The sequence below is a fragment of the Vespa crabro genome, chromosome 10, assembly GCF_910589235.1.
Source record: "Vespa crabro chromosome 10, iyVesCrab1.2, whole genome shotgun sequence".
In the NCBI taxonomy this organism is placed as follows: domain Eukaryota; kingdom Metazoa; phylum Arthropoda; class Insecta; order Hymenoptera; family Vespidae; genus Vespa; species Vespa crabro.
The window spans coordinates 6,991,900-7,008,408 of NC_060964.1; the positions used below are offsets into that span (position 1 = coordinate 6,991,900).

General features: G+C 30.0%; 3 protein-coding genes across 6 annotated transcripts; 1 reads left to right on the top strand and 2 right to left on the bottom strand.

Moving 5' to 3' along the window:
- Positions 1-295: 295 nt before the first annotated feature.
- Positions 296-12,572, bottom strand: LOC124427634 (protein artichoke). 2 transcript variants are annotated; one of them, XM_046970804.1, is made up of 11 exons: positions 12,477-12,572; positions 6,383-6,605; positions 5,085-6,255; positions 4,306-5,012; positions 3,360-3,684; positions 3,001-3,267; positions 2,583-2,736; positions 2,304-2,507; positions 1,475-2,219; positions 997-1,391; positions 296-891 (listed from the first exon to the last, which is right to left on the bottom strand). In XM_046970804.1, the coding sequence occupies exons 2-11, from the start codon at positions 6,550-6,552 to the stop codon at positions 332-334; spliced, it is 4,698 nt and encodes a 1,565-aa protein (XP_046826760.1). In that variant the 5' UTR covers positions 6,553-6,605; positions 12,477-12,572; the 3' UTR covers positions 296-331. The 2 variants fall into 2 exon arrangements, with proteins under 2 accessions (XP_046826760.1, XP_046826761.1); XM_046970805.1 differs by lacking the exon at positions 12,477-12,572 and adding an exon at positions 8,046-8,144.
- LOC124427642 (L-threonine 3-dehydrogenase, mitochondrial) lies at positions 10,981-14,628 on the top strand. Of its 2 annotated transcripts, none has more exons than XM_046970822.1 (6): positions 10,981-11,435; positions 11,605-11,868; positions 12,423-12,683; positions 13,141-13,407; positions 13,548-13,747; positions 14,012-14,147. In XM_046970822.1, the coding sequence occupies exons 1-5, from the start codon at positions 11,303-11,305 to the stop codon at positions 13,706-13,708; spliced, it is 1,086 nt and encodes a 361-aa protein (XP_046826778.1). In that variant the 5' UTR covers positions 10,981-11,302; the 3' UTR covers positions 13,709-13,747; positions 14,012-14,147. The 2 variants fall into 2 exon arrangements, with proteins under 2 accessions (XP_046826778.1, XP_046826777.1); XM_046970821.1 differs by lacking the exon at positions 14,012-14,147 and adding an exon at positions 14,439-14,628 and having other exon boundaries at positions 10,982-11,435.
- Positions 13,634-16,348, bottom strand: LOC124427641 (DNA primase large subunit-like). 2 transcript variants are annotated; one of them, XM_046970820.1, is made up of 8 exons: positions 15,940-16,348; positions 15,533-15,870; positions 15,170-15,397; positions 14,940-15,077; positions 14,472-14,850; positions 14,220-14,384; positions 13,886-14,137; positions 13,634-13,821 (listed from the first exon to the last, which is right to left on the bottom strand). In XM_046970820.1, the coding sequence occupies exons 1-7, from the start codon at positions 16,088-16,090 to the stop codon at positions 13,896-13,898; spliced, it is 1,641 nt and encodes a 546-aa protein (XP_046826776.1). In that variant the 5' UTR covers positions 16,091-16,348; the 3' UTR covers positions 13,634-13,821; positions 13,886-13,895. The 2 variants fall into 2 exon arrangements, with proteins under 2 accessions (XP_046826776.1, XP_046826775.1); XM_046970819.1 differs by having other exon boundaries at positions 13,751-14,137.
- Positions 16,349-16,509: the final 161 nt, after the last annotated feature.

Sequence of the window (16,509 nt, forward strand, 5' to 3'; positions counted from 1 at the left end):
TTTTAAAATTTTAGTTAAAGCTTTCTTTTTATACAGAAAGCATTCTCGTTGAAATATCATTTTTTCAAGTAATATAAAGCTGCTTCAAGAATTCGAAGCTTTTTTATTTTTAAAAGGTAACTTTATTTATCAAATTCGGTCAAGAATTGCACCTATACTTATTGTTGACGTAATGCTTTATAAAAAAAGGATGATAAACTGCCTTAAGTACAATTTTATGCAATAATATTTATTTATATTTTTACAATCTTTTACATTTTCTATATTTTTTTTTCACATCTTTAACAGATATCAAGAAAAATAAAGAGAGAAAGAAAATAGTATTTTCAAATTAGATTATATATATAACGAAACAAAATTGAAGTAATAACAAAGATTGACAAATACTTATTTTAACACTATCGCTATAAACTGTTCCAATAAACGGTTCTAAATTGGTGTCATTGTAATGTTGAAAGTACCAATTAAAACGATTGTCTTCAATTATTTTAACATTATCATGTGGAGTAGTTGTTATTTCTTTGTTGTTCAAGAATGTATATTCCAAATTTTCAATGTTCCTTTGAACAGCACCAGCCACAGGATTTTCCTTTTCCTGACTTCGATTATGATCCGTTGTTTCAGCTAAATATGGAGATGGTACCTTTGTTATCGTTGGCCTACCCAAAGTACGTAAACCAGTTGTTGATACAGAGGAAGGAATTTGACCACCTGGTGCCAGAAAAGCTGATAAAGCTGATGCTTCTGTCTTTCGGTTAGTTTGTGAAGTTCCAATAGTTTTATCTTTTAATTTATTAATTGTTGTTGCCTTCGTTGTCATGGTTGTCGTCATTGTTGTTGTAGAAGAAGTAGAAGTAGACGGATAATACGTTGTAACTATATGAATGTTATCTATAATAATGAACAATTTTTTCCACATCTTATTAAATTAATTGTAAGATAAAGATATTTATGATGAACAATTAGAAGCATTTGCGTAGTACAGAAAAATCTTACCAGTAGGTTCATTTTGTTGATTAATCATTGTCATGGTTGTTTCAATTTTTTGAGCTTCCATCGTCTCAGAATTCCAAAAGTAATTTTTATCTCTCATTATCTTTTCATCAAAATCATTTGAATTATCGCGATTATTACTAATTGTGGTTACAATTGCTTTATTAGATGGAAATGTCATTCTGACAAAATCGTTTTTTGGCGTCGTCCGAACAATTTTACTTGCAATTTCCATACGCGAATCGTTAATTACTTTACGTTCTTTCATATTCATTAGTAATTTATCGTCTTGATTGAATTCTATTGGAAGAGATGTTTCGTTTATTTTTAATAACGTTCCATTAGAAGCTAACGACGATGATTTAATACTTTTTGTCAAATTTAATAAAGAGTATGGCCTATAAAACAAAACAAAAATAACAACAAATGTTAAAATTATATACTTCAATAGAAATGACATAATATTGTTATCAGAAGGTACCTATTTTCGGTTAAATTGTTTGAAAATCTTGAAGTGCCAATAATACTCGTAGTAAAAACTTCATCCTTATTTTTCGAACCTGATCGGGACTTGTTCGTCCTCGAAACATTTTTTTCCAATTGAGACATAGTATTATTCGAATGTTTCGAATTACGTTGTTCTTGTACGCGAATATAATTAGTATCCTGATCTAGATTATCTTTTGGGGGATCATTCTTCATTTGTCTTTGATCATAAACAAAATGAGAAGAGTCGGTTATCGGAATAAAACCACCTTGTCCTCGTGGTAAGGGTATGAAACCACCCCTATGAATTTCTGGCTCGGTTGGTGGAAATACTCTGTAACGTCCCCTACCAGGTCTACCTCCTGAAATTTCTTTCCTTTCTGCCTTTCTTCCAGTATTACCCCAGAAATTAAAATTCAAATTTGGCAGAGGTACACCGAAGAAAGTAAATCCTGAACTACTTGGTGAGGGTGGTATGATAGAAGAATTCTTTTTTATCTGACTCGTGATATTCTTCGGGTTTAAATATTTAATAGTATCCGAATTTTGAATAGTTTTAACTGGTTGAAGAATCGTTGTTTCGGTAGATACTATTGGAAGCGAAGTAGAGACATTCGAATGATCGCTTTTATTATTCGAATGATGATTTAAATATTCGTAATAATCATTTTCATAAGATCTCTTGGTCGAGCTTTCTAAATTCATCCACAATGATACCGTTTCTGTGGCTCCACTTAAACCTAAAAGAAATTTTTATTTCATTAAAATATTTCATTTTTCTATAGATAAAATGTTTATAATAATATATGATCTTATTCGCTCACCCGAAGCGGGTGTAACGCTATTGATCATTTCAGCTTCACAACCAGGATGCACAGGATCGGCTAATCTTTCATGTTGACAATCTTGACGGGACAATCTTATTTCTTTAAAGAGAGAACCATCAGCACATCTTGGACCTTCCGAGGATGCTTGTTGTAACCATCCTCTTAGCCATAACATACCGCAAGAACATGATAAAGGATTCCCTAAAATATATTGTTTTATATGATTCGATTCTAAACTTGAATTTTTATTTCTTTTAATAATAAAATATTTCTTACCATCGATATCCAAAATAGCGATATTGGATCTTAATCTTTTAAATGCATTTTCCGAAACGGATGCCATCCGATTGCTTCTCAAACTGAGTACACGTAATCTTGGCATTTCATCGAATGGTGAGCCTTGTATTGTGCAAATCCTATTATTATCCATCTAAGAAGGAAGGTAAAAGGAAAAGAAATTAAAAAAAAGAAAAATAAAATAAAGAGAACACATATGCATGTATAAAAAAAAAAAAGACGATGTATAAATAATTAGTTTCATCAGACGCAACGGAGCAGTCGTAGAGTAATTCCACGCTTCACGGAGAGATTTCACTCTTCTCGAGAAAGTACTCCCCGCTTAATGGTATTAACAAAATAGTTTTGCCTTTCTCGAAAAGGTTCGTTAAGGATAGATATTAACTTTTATTCTCACTTTTAATTCGACCAGCCATTCCATCGCAGCCAAACTGTCACTGGACACACGAGCCAAACGATTATTACTCAGATCTAGAACTTCCAATGATTGAAGACTTTCTAAACCAGCATATTCCAAACTTGGCAAATGATTATTACTTAAATTTAGAAAGAGAAGGTGAGGTACGTTGATGAACGCTTTACTGTCAATTTCTAAAATCCGATTTTCTTGGAGCTCTGCACTTTGAAGTAAAGGTAATTCGGAGAAAGCACCCCTTGGAATTGTCTAACAACATATTTATGAATATATATTTAATTATAATACACACGTACATTTTTGTGTATTATATATATATATATATATAATTCTTGATATACCTGTATACGATTTTTGCCAAGTCTTATAGCCTGTAATTCGGACAATCTTCTAATTGCATTCTTCTCGATCACTCTAAGATCATTATTTTCAAGATCGATTATGGACAACCGTGGTAAACCATCAAAAGCACCCTCTCGTAACTCTCTTATTCGATTTCTAACCAGTCTTAATTCAAGCAAAGACGACAGACTGCTCAGTGTTTCCGGTGACAGGATGTTCAGCTTGTTGAAGCTCAAGTCGAGGATTTCGAGAGCCATTAAACCGTGCAACGATCCGGGTAACTCGGTCAAAGTGTTGTGCGACGCGTACAATTCCCGAAGGTCCCTGTAATTATCAAGACGGTTACGTATTCTTCTTTATATCGAATGCTTCCAGAAACTTTCGTTATAATTATTTAATTTAGAATGTATTTTGAGACAAAAAAAAAGAATATGTATATTGATACCATTTATTTAATATTAGAATGATACTATTGCCAATAATCGGTACAGTTTTACTTTGTACAGATTAAGTATCTGTATAATATATAATATTACTTTATGGGGGATATATAAAATAGAAAATTCATGCAAGGCATGTTGAATGATGAACGATAAAAAAGAAAAAGGATATTATAAAGGAAAATATGCGAAGAGCTTTCTACAGAACAATTTACTAATGACATAACGAGGTAAATACGAGTGAAACCGCTTTCTCACCGAACTGTCACCATTAGAAGGTATTCTAATCTACTAGACTAATTTGTCGTCTGTCATGATGTTTTTCTTTTTTTTTTTTTTTTTTTTTGCTAACGACTTATAAAAGATGAATAGATGAATAACATAAAAGCAACCGATGATAATAAATGAACGATATAAAAAATAAATATTTATATAAAAATGAATTGATGAAGTATTATATTATATAAACAACTTCTTTTTTTTTCTCTCCCTCTCTTTTCTTTACCTTGTATTTAAGAACGTGGCGTGAGGAATTTGTGCAAGATTATTTCTACTAAGATCAAGCCTTTGCAATCTGCTGTTCTCTTGAAATATATCAGGTCTAAGAACTTCCAAACGATTTCCACGAATATTTAAATCCATTAAAGATCTTAACTGTCTGAAACTTCTGCCATGTAACGTAACCAATCGATTATATCTCAAATCCAATTGTTCCAATTTGGATAAGCCATCAAAGGTACCGTCTTCTATGACTCTAAGTGCATTGTATCCCAAGATTAACTTACGAAGATCAGTCAATTCACTGAGAGCACCAGGTGGTATTATTTCGATTCCATTAGCACTAAGATCTAATTTTCTTAAAACTGGAAGTGCAAGATCCTGGGATGCGATCGATGGCAAAGCAACAATTCGATTCATAGGCATATGAAGGTGTTCGATATTCCTTGGCAAACCAGGGACAATTTCTAACATTCGATTCCATCCAACATCGAGTTCATATAAATTAGTTAAATGTCTGAAAGTTAACGGATGCAAAATGGACAAGGCATTTCCAGAAATGTTCACGTGTTCCAGAGCAGGTGTATTTCGAAAAGATTCTGTTTCTATCAATCCTATAGAATTACCGCTTAGATCCAAACGTCTTAAATTAGGTAAATTCGCTAAAAGACGCGGTTCTATGTGTCTGAAATAATTTTCGGAAAGATCCAATCCCTGAAAATTGTGTACATCATACGGATCACAATAGAATGTTAAACAAATATAATATTTTTAAAGGAATCTTACCTTAAGTGCCGGTAAATTCCAAAATGGAGCTTCCAATAAATTTGATAAGGAATTATTTCGAAGCCGAAGTTCCCGAAGTGCTGGCATCGAAGTAAATGTTTCTCTTTGTAAGAATCCTAATCGATTGTGATCCAAATGAAATCTTTCCAAAGTAGGATGACCTCTCAATGTACCGTATGGGATTTCCTCCAATTGATTATAACTTACATCGAGAAATTTCAATCTCGGCAAAGCTTCCAAAACCGATCGTATTTCGGCAACGTGACTGAGATCGTTGTTGATAAGCCACATTTCTTCCAATCCATTTGGAGATCTTCGAGGAAAGAATTCTGGATGTATACGATGTATCAAATTATGATTAAGATCTACGATCTTCAATATTGGTAAGCGACGAAATGCTCCGGCAAATATTTCAGTGATAATATTACGTGATAAATAAAGACGATTCAATACAGGAAGATCAACAAATGAACCTTCCGCGAGTCTGTTAATTCGATTTCGATCGAGTCGAATCACCGAAAGCAATGGAAGATCCATGCAAGCACGACCAACCATTCCAGCGTCGATTATATTGTTACCAACGAAAGATATCTCTTTTAATTCTGGAAGATTGATTATAGTACGAGGATGAATCCAATGGATAGCACAATCCGTGATGTTGATCAATTCTAAACGTGGTAAATCACGAAATAGGCCAGCTTCTAAACGAACGAGACGAGGACTGCCAAAAACATGTAATTGTTCGAGATTAGGTAGATCTTGAAAGTTTCTTGGTGCTAATTCCAATAAAGCAGGTGAATTTATTTGAAGATATCGCAATTTTTGAAGGCCAGAGAATTTTGGTAATCTCTTCATAACACGACTTTGTAGAGTTATCGCTTCGAGACCTTGAAGATTTTCAAGGCTGTCGATAGGCAACGAACGTAAATCAGATTCAACGACGAATAGTTCCAATAACGAATCGTGTAAACCTTCCAACCAACCGGAGGATACTCTTTCTAAACGATTATTTCGGAGCATTAAACGTAAAACTTTTAAAGTGGCAAATGCTTTTCCTGGAAGACTAGGTAAATTATTATTCTCAAGTATCAGTTCGTCAATCGGACGATCCACATAATGGCTCACTGATTTTAATCCTTCCAATACTTTTGGTAATTCACTATGACTGCACCTATATAGAATAAAAAAAAAAGAATAAAAATTATTATTATTATTATTATTATTATTATTATTATTATTATTATTGTCCAAGTAAACCTATGGCACGCGATACATTATTTCTTATGTTATTGTCATACCATATTTGGACCTCCGTGTCGCGAGTTGAACATCTGCACGGAAGAATTCTTTCCTGTGGTGGACATCCGTACTCCGATGCAAGCTGACCGTTGATATCAACAACGGAGTACAATATCAGATACCAGCCAACTATGAAGGCACTTTTAAGAATTTTTAATGGTCTAATCATTGCTGGTTTATACACCGCAGTGTCTACGAGATTAAATATCGGTCCTGCATTTTCTGTAATGAGAATAAAAAAAATAATTCTTTAAAATATTTAATAGTAATAAATGTCATTTATGATATCATCCTTGATCGATCATGATAAATGTATAAATAGACATATTATATTTGATAAACATGCACAATATAGATACATAATATACATAGAATATATATATATATATATATATATATATATATATGTATATGTATATACACACACATATATATGTATAGGGAGATTGAGAGATCGTATATACGTTACGGTTACAAACAACAAAATTGATGCTCCGTACCGTAAGCGCAAAGCCTAAAAGACCGCTAGAACAATCGTTATCCGTAATAATTGCTGTCGCACGCGAGAGTTCTCTCGTGTAAACTGCTTCGCACGAGTCACAAAATTGAACAAATCTAAAATCATTATATCACGAACAAGAAATGTTTATTATTAATATATTTATTATTTTTTTCTTTTAATAAACTCGTGACAAGAAAATGCAATCTAAATACGTAATAGATCTTTTTCATCCTTTTGTTTATTAAAATGTAATTTTTCGAATATCGATCTTTGAAGAATTTAATGCGGTATCATACAAAAGCTTTAAAAATCCTGGCACGTGTGTGTCTTATGTATACATATATACATATATGTGTATATATATATATATATATATATATATATATATATACACATACATATGTACATAGATTTCATAACAAAACAATCGGTCGGCCTGAAAAATCGGTCAAACGTGAATACTGCAGATAGGAATGGCGTTCAATACGTCATTTGAAAAAATTTACATTCAATTTCGTTAAATTTCATTTCATTTCGTTTCATTTCGTTTCATTTCATTTCTCAGTCTCAAAAAATATTATTATATTGTAGTAAATAGTTTAAAAAAAAAATATAAAGATGGCACTCATATTTTTTTTTTATATCGCATATGGAAACAAAGTATGACAATTTATTACGTTACTTAATTTTTTATCAAATTTAAAAAATTGAAATAGTATTCCAATAAACGTTATTGATTATTATCTGCAACGAGCAAAAAATTTTGCTTCATTAATTATCATCATTGTAATAGCATATAATCTCGATCGAACGATCATGATTACAAGGGAAAGTGATTTCTTCTACTTCCTGCGTTATTCTTTTTCTCCTTCTTTTCTTCTTCAGGAATTCATGGCACTTCTCTTTCTCTCTCTTACTCTCACTCTCCCTTGTTTATATATCCTTTGTCAGTATTTTTTTTATTTTGATCTATCGTGATTGTGATTAAAAAAATATTGTACATTTTGGTAAAGGCAAGATGTTGTTGATAAAATTAACGATTATATTTTTACAATTTCCTTATTTTTTTGTTCTTTTTTTTCAATTTGAACTTTTCACTTCTTTCTACTATATTATTATTTTGTTTTATTTTTCTATAGAATTAAAACTAATTTCTATACCTTTTGTTTCGGCAAATCTTGCCGAAACAGTTCTATCTTGCGTATCCTTCTTGTAAATCTTAAAAGATCAATAATAATTCACTTGTTATTGCGTTCTTGTCAAAATGTACACTTGATATTCCTTAAAAAAAAAAAAGTTAACAAAAGTGTCAATTAATATTAAACGTTTAATTAGCTGCTAAATTATCAGTCTGAATCGATGAATTTTAATTTTTATTTATTTTTTTTTTTTTATATATATATATATATATATATATAATTTTTTATAAGACGAAAAGAAATAGACCGATCCGGTAAAAGCGAGTCCGAGGGAAGAACGATGACTGAGGCGTGTGGGTGAAGGTAGTCGAGATAGAAGAGTATTGCGAAGTACGTGTCCAGACACCGTGAAGGAACGCTTCCAGGAAATTCTCCCCTTTTTTCACGGATCTCTCCGTCAATGCGTTGATCCGTTTTCTCAAAACGAAATATTTGATATCATCTACTATTGATCTCATTAGACTCATTTCTAAATGTCTAATATTATTTAGGATACAATCTGGAACGTAGTTTAGATATAACGCACAAAAAATACATAAATATAATTATAATATCTTTCTGAATATAATATTATATTATTTCAAATATAATCACAATCCTATAAACGCAAGCTTTAATTCAATGTAGATATAATGCCAAAAAATATATAACTCTAATCATATTAATTTTCTTAAACTAATATTGTACTATTTTTTATAATATACGTATATACATATATTTACAATCTCAAAGAGACAACCTGATATTCAATTTAAATATAATGCATATATATATATATATTAATTTTTTTTTAATAATACTGTATCATTTAAAATTTTCAGTAACAATCACTTACAACTATTGATGTATGATTACTGAATATAGCACAAATACTTATTGATACATATAAATGAACAAGTATGTTAATAGTAAGCTTTTTTTTTTAAATGTAAAGTAACACTATCAAAACAGTTACACGTAACTTTTTTATTTTTGCAATTCAATCATATACATTATTATCGCACAAAGCGAGCTCAAAAAAATGCACATTTTATGCAAAATCGTGTCAAATAATCAATCAAGCTTTTACGAATGTAATACATACTGTAATATGCATTACAAATGTAATACATTATATATCAAATTAATTCGTCATAATTGTTTGTATAAAAATTGTATTTATTACTAATACATTCGATTTAATTAACACATTGCGAATGGCGCTCTGCGCGCTCAACGCGCTCCCAAGGCCTGCACATTTTTGAACGCTCCGAAAGCATGCTTGAGAAGCAATAGAATGCGTATATGCATATTTTTAATTTACATTTGATATTATATTTACATAAATTATTCTTAATTATAACTATATATTTTATACTTCTATTTATTATATAAGATTTTTTACATTTTAACTATTATTTATTTCACATATTTGAATAAATGCTTTAGAGTCTGATATCTTTATATTTCATTTTTATATTTCATTTTTTCATTATTACACGAATTATAGATGTTGAATGCATTGAACAGGCCGCAGTTGATGAGATATAATACTATCATTTTTGGCCATTTAATTGTTTTTCTCAATATTGAGTAATATAATAGATACTGATCAGTAAGGTCATGACCGTTCATGTTTAAATTATAGTCTGCAATGTATTTCGGTTTCTGTATTTCAAATTTATGAATTGTTGCAGTAAAATATCACGTATCCATTTGAAAATATTCTCCCCTTTTTTTAGATTTAACAACTTTATTTTCAAACATCTTCGCAATCTATTGGCGCTTATTGTGCCACATATTCGTATTTTATTTTGTAATAAGAATTCAGCAATATTCAAAATATTATAATAGTTATCCATCTTTAGATGGTGCCAATATCCGAAATACGGTGTAAGAATTGTTATTACTGCAGTGTCCTGCAGTTTTTTGCCTTGTCCACAATAAATTTCTATATTACATATATATCCAATTGGACTCTACGATAATACTCGTACAAGTATTAAATTTTAATTTTCCACGCCAAAGGATCATCAAGCTTCATCTAATTTTGATGAAGAGTATAAACAGTTCAAAATTTTTTTATCAGATAATTGCAGACAGATTCTATTTCATAGAGTCTATAACCATTCTCATTCATGTTATCGTTAAAATTTAAATATTTTATAACCGGTTCAAACCTGTTCCTACTCATTCATTTTGAAAAGATAGATATATATAAACTATACTGATTATTTTTGCGTTTTCGTAATGTCAACATTCATATCGATATTTCGCTAATCATTTCTCATAAGAATGTGCAAGGCTTCATTACCCTGGTAACGTAACAAAAACATTTATCTCTGGTTACTTAAGTTATCGATTCAATCGAAAAATCATGAAAACGAGATATTTCGTGATCCGTACGTAATGTGTTAATTATATTTTTTCAATTAAAACTCAATAAACATTCATGTGCATTCAATAGTTTCTATTAGCATGGAAGATATTTTACAATCGGTTTCTGATTATACGATGGATAAGATCTCGTTTAATTAAGCTTAAATTAATTATTATACATAAGCCAAATTGAAGAAAAAACATTTAAATTGAAGAAAAAACGCATGATCTACGCATATTTATCTTAATTATATAACATATCATTTCTTGTAAGTATACTAATCATAAATCACAATCTTATAAATATATTAATATTATAAAACGATCTTTCTATTGCTATTATTTATAAATTTATGCAATATTTATACAAATGTCTGTAAAATCGTCGAATATCAATAATCTCAATATAATTATTTGTGAATAGATATATAATGTTCATAATAACATTTATGAAATAAAAATTCTTCGAAAATATACTTGAATGATGACATTTTCAATGAGATTTAAATAAAAGAGAGAAGAACTATAAGCGGGAGTATGCGAAAGTGTGCAAAAAAAGAAAAATAAAAAAATACATATATGGGTTGGGTAATGGGAGAAAAACAAGAAATTCTAGTGTATGTGTTCCAACAGGTTTTTGATATACTAAAGCAAAAGATATATAATTATACGAGCATTCCTCGCTTGTTTATCAACTTCGAATGGAAATAAGAAAAACGGGAGAGTCCTCTTGTAACGCGAAGTTGCAAAGAACTTGTTTCCTCCGTGAGATTGACGTATCTATACGTATCGAACTACAAAATCGCGAAGATTTTCTCTAAACAGAAAGAAAGGAAAAAAGTATATCAAGTGATAGAAGAATGTTCGCTAGAAATTTGAAAGGATTATCTTGTCTTTTCAAATGCGTAAAGAGAAACAATTTTGTCATCTCGCCTAATAATCATTATCGTAACATTTGCAACAATAAACGTACACCAAGGATACTTATAACAGGTAAGATTTATCGATCATGTATAACCTATATATGGCCTATGAATTTATAGAGAGAACTTTTAGTTTTTTTCAATCTAGACAATGAATTAAATTCGATTGATAGAAGAATATTTCGATAGATAAAAGAGTTATTATGTGCTTATTTATATTAGTGACGATCTAATAACAGGTGGCCTTGGACAACTAGGTACAGAATGTGCCAAATTACTACGTAAGAATTACGGAAGTGATAATGTAATTCTTTCGGATATCATCAAACCAACGGAGGAAAATTTGGCTAATGGACCATTCATATTCGCAGACATTCTTGATTTTAAAAATCTTCAAAAGATCGTCGTTGATTATAGAATAGATTGGCTAATTCATTTCAGTGCTCTTCTTAGTGCCGTGGGAGAGCAGAATGTTCCTTTGGCTGTGAGAGTTAACATTGAAGGTTTTTAAGAACACTTTATTATCTTTTACTAATTTCCTTCTTCTAATTTAACTCTCTTTTTCCCCTGAAGTATTATAATGATAATTATGCGAGTAATACATATCGCATAATAGGACATATGTACGTGACTGACTAGCTTGGTCAGATATGTTGTATCTTCAAGAAGAGAACAAAAATGGATCTTCATCGTCTACTAACGACTACAATTCAGTGAAATCGAATGCCGTGGTAACGAGCGAATCTGTCGTTACGTTCACGATCGTATCGTTCTGGTTACGAAAGAGAGACCACAAGAGAAAGTAAATTGGCCACGCTCGGAGTTTAATCATCTTTTTCTTTTTTAACATATCGTCTATTTAATAATTCTATATTAAAATAAAATATATTAGAGTTCATATCTTTCGAGTATATACCAAAGATATACATCAAAGAGATATCATGCGTATTACTACTTCAATTCCTTTTGATTTTCCTTCGCTCACTTTGTCCGAGATTTGATGAGAGTGAACAAAATAGACAATTTATATTTCCTTGTATATTTTTTTTTTTTTCAGGTATGCATAATGTTATTGAATTGGCCAAACAATATAAATTAAGAATTTTCATACCTTCAACGATTGGTGCATTCGGACCGGATTCACCAAGAAATCCAACGCCAAATGTTACGATTCAACGACCCCGTACCATTTATGGCGTTAGCAAAGTTCATGCTGAACTTTTGGGAGAATATTATTATCACAGATTTAATTTAGATTTTCGATGTCTTAGATTTCCAGGAGTAATCAGTTGCGATCCACCTGGAGGTGGTGTTACAGGTATAAAATAATGAAAATACTTTAATCGGGATATAAAGAATACACTATAAAAAAGAGATGTATATATATATATATACATATATAAAATGACACAAAACCAGTATTCGTTCCGAGAACGATTTCTTCCGTGAGACACATATAAAATAAAGAGATCTTTAATGGATGCCATTAGAGGCCGCAATAAGTACGTTTTTTGTGAAGAAGTAGAGCGTGATCTTTAGCATGATTATAAATGCGCGATGGTGCAACCAATCCTTCGATAGTTGCAGTGGTACCAACGATCTCTCTATCTCTACTAATGTATCCTCATCTTTTTCTTCTCTTTTTTTGTGCTTTCCATAAATTAGAATAGAAAAAAAAATATATATATATATATATTAAAAGGAATAATAAGCTTATAATTTCTATTAAATGTCTCCCTCCTTTTTCATTTTCATCTTACAATACATATTTACAGATTATGCAGTAGCTGTTTTTCACGAAGGCCTGTTAAATGAAAAATATGAGTGTTACTTGGAACCTTGCACTCGATTACCAATGATGTACATCGAGGATTGTCTTTCGGCAATTTTTCAATTTTTAAATGCACCAAGTGAAAAGCTAAAAAGACGTGTATATAACGTTACTGCTATGAGTTTCACACCAGAGGAACTCTTTAGTGAGATAATAAAACATGTTCCAAATTTGCAAATTACTTATAACCCGGACAGTCGACAACACATTGGTTAGTAAAACTAAGAATATCATGTTGTTAGAATTATATATAAATACCTTTTAAACAAATTTACTATATATCGTTTTGTTTTTTTTTTTTTTTTTTTTTTTTTTTTTTTTATCATATACATATAAATGTCTTATTTTTAGCGGAAAATTGGCCACAAGTTTTTGACGACAGTGAGGCACGAAAAGATTGGGGATGGGAAAATAAATACGATCTAGACAAACTCGTAAACGCAATGATACGAGATGTTACTACACACTTTTTGCCAAAATATCGTCTAAAGGAAGTTAACAGCTACGTATAATATATCATATATTAGGCAATAATTCATATATGAATAAAGGTATATAATAAAAATAATTATTTATTTTGCACACGAACGAGATGTAGAAAAAACATTATAAGAATAATCATAATCTAAAGAAACAAAAAAATAATCATATTATTATAGATTCCACTGTACACAGAAATTGCTTTTTACCTTAATGAATTTAATCATCCATTAATTCTGCAATTTCATCATCATTTAATAACTTTTCAATATTTATCGGTTTAGTTTTGTGAATGCTCCTTAATGGGGTTGTATGTATCTTTTCTGTTCTTCTAGACGGTGTAGAAAATTGCTCATTGATTCTGGAAGGTGTAAGATTACCTATTTCGTTTCTTCTTGGAGTAATCGTCAATCTTTCTGGCTTTATATTTGCTACTTGCAATGAACTATCCATATCAGCATCTAATACAATAAAAAAAAATTAACTTCTATGATTTTTTTTTCTTTTTTTTTTTTTTTTTTAAATAATTAACTCTTCATTTACCTGCAATATCATTAGCTTTATTCATTATTTTGCGACTTTCAGCAAAATATCCATTTGGGTGAATAATTGGTTGTTCTGGTAATTGCTTATGTAATGTCTGAAAATATCTTGTACATGCCAATGAATAATGTCCTTCTTTTGCTAATTCGATTATTTCCTTTGTATCTATAATAATGATTTTTCCTTAATTTTATATGTCTAAATACATTTCTCTTTCAGGATTTTATAAATAAATAAATAAATAAATAATACCTAAGTCGAAGATGCCATAAGCAGATAGCTTTTGTTTTAAAGAATTCTGATCCATATGCCTATATGGACAACCATGATATTCTCCAGGACCAATGGAATTACTTATTATTTTATTACAACCGAGTGGTGTATAATTTGTTTGCTTTCCCTCTTTTCCATATATATGTCTGATACTGTATGCATATTGCTTTTCAAATTTATCTGAATCTATTTTTTGGGAAAATGCTTCCCTCCAAAACTGCAATGCGTCCTCTAAAGAAACACCTATTCCTTTAAGAAATAGACCATACTGAATACGTCCAGAATTCTTTAAATGATGATTGACATGTAATGCTTCATGAAGAGATCTCATGCATAATGGATAAGATGTTTTTGATAACTATAAGCAAAGAAATATTAAATAAAGAGATAAAATAAAGACATTTTAAAAAAACACACTTATTGTAAATATATCTATAAATTACTTACTTTCTCTATTTTTTCAATTGGAGTATTTGTAGTTGACCAAACTACTCTAGCCATTCCAGAAAAGGTACCAGGTAGGGCATTAATATAATTTATCACTCGTTCATCATCGGAGGCATTTAAAAGGCATTCTTTTGCATCCTATTCAATATCAAAACAAGCAAAGATAATTAATATCATTAATATTAAAATTTATATAATTAAGAGAAGAGATAAAGAATAACAAGTCAAACCTCTATTCCTAAAATTAGTTTTTGTCTGAAGTATGAAACACACAATGAAATCAGATCGTTTCGTGGAACATATGCCATTCCATCTTCAAGATATACTTTACGTGCTCTAACAAGATCAATTACTTTCTGAAATGGTACTTTATAGAAATCAATTGTGTCTATATTTGTAACTTTGAAAGTAGATGTTTGAAGGTCTTCTCGAATTCTTTCTTTTTCTTCATAAGATATCTATGAAAAAACCTTAATATATTGTTCATTTATAAGTAAATAAATACATATATATATATATATGTATATAAACTCACATAAACAATGAAGCTTATATCACAAAATTACAGATAAGTATTTTCAAAATAAACATACATGTTTGCAATCGAGCTTATGCATAGTTAGAAACTGGTCAACACCTTCTTTGTCCAAAGAAGAGAATCTCATTTTGAATAATTCTATTTCTTGATTCATAAACCATTTTGCCTGATCTTTGTCCTTGCAATATGCCAGTCTCAAAATATAATGTGATATATTATCTTTTCTTCTGGCTTGAAGATCAGTTTCTATATCAGACTTGCAACCATTTCCATAAATCAAATTTACATAATATTTAAGACCATCCCTTTTCAAACTATCCCTTAAATTTTCTTTACGTACTTCTACCGTTTTAAGGTCATTTCGTAAAGAAATATTTTCAACCAAACGAAGGACTGAAATAATGCATATGTTTGAATATTGATTTGTTAAATGAATAGCTTTATAAAGTTAATAAAATTTACCTTTTAACCTATCGAGGCTTAACTCTTGAAATTCAATTAAAGATATTTCACCTGAAGGTGGAACATCATATACTTGCAAATCATGTGGATAAAATGCCTTTAAGGTTTTTATTTCGTTTTTAATCGTACAATGTTTCAAAGCAAAATCCATTATGTGTGTGATTTAAAATTAACTAATTTTAATAATTAATTATTATTTAAACGACTTCTTTCAATGTTCTTATTTAAAAGTATTATTAAGCATATGTATCACATTCATTATACGTATGAATATAAAACAAATACTTCAAAAAGAAATATATACATTATTTAGAAATATTTATAACTTTAGAACTTTATTAAAAAATATATATATTCTTGGACTTTTTTTCTACAAAAACTAATATCCGCACAGATAATATTCCACCATCTTGCAAATATTCCCGCTACATTTTCCCGCTAAAATTTTAAAAGGCTGTTTTCCAATTAAATCGTCGCAAATATCAGAGGACAAAACCTTTATATCAACCTTTACTTAATACGAACATAATAAATATCAAAAAAAAAAAAAAAAAAAAAATTCATTCGCCA

What these genes read in the sequence shown, in the direction of transcription:
- LOC124427634 (XM_046970804.1), bottom strand. Translation starts at nt 6,552, where the DNA reads ATGATTAGACCATTAAAAATTCTTAAAAGTGCCTTCATAGTTGGCTGG. An exon ending in TTGGCAAAAATCGTATACAG is followed by an intron (nt 3,268 to 3,359) that starts GTATATCAAGAA and finishes ATATGTTGTTAG; the next exon opens with ACAATTCCAAGGGGTGCTTT. An exon ending in CGCTATTTTGGATATCGATG is followed by an intron (nt 2,508 to 2,582) that starts GTAAGAAATATT and finishes AATATATTTTAG; the next exon opens with GGAATCCTTTATCATGTTCT.
- LOC124427642 (XM_046970822.1), top strand. Translation starts at nt 11,303, where the DNA reads ATGTTCGCTAGAAATTTGAAAGGATTATCTTGTCTTTTCAAATGCGTA. An exon ending in TGTGAGAGTTAACATTGAAG is followed by an intron (nt 11,869 to 12,422) that starts GTTTTTAAGAAC and finishes TTTTTTTTTCAG; the next exon opens with GTATGCATAATGTTATTGAA. An exon ending in ACCTGGAGGTGGTGTTACAG is followed by an intron (nt 12,684 to 13,140) that starts GTATAAAATAAT and finishes ACATATTTACAG; the next exon opens with ATTATGCAGTAGCTGTTTTT.
- LOC124427641 (XM_046970820.1), bottom strand. Translation starts at nt 16,090, where the DNA reads ATGGATTTTGCTTTGAAACATTGTACGATTAAAAACGAAATAAAAACC. An exon ending in CAATTGAAAAAATAGAGAAA is followed by an intron (nt 14,851 to 14,939) that starts GTAAGTAATTTA and finishes CTTTGCTTATAG; the next exon opens with TTATCAAAAACATCTTATCC. An exon ending in TTATGGCATCTTCGACTTAG is followed by an intron (nt 14,385 to 14,471) that starts GTATTATTTATT and finishes TCATTATTATAG; the next exon opens with ATACAAAGGAAATAATCGAA.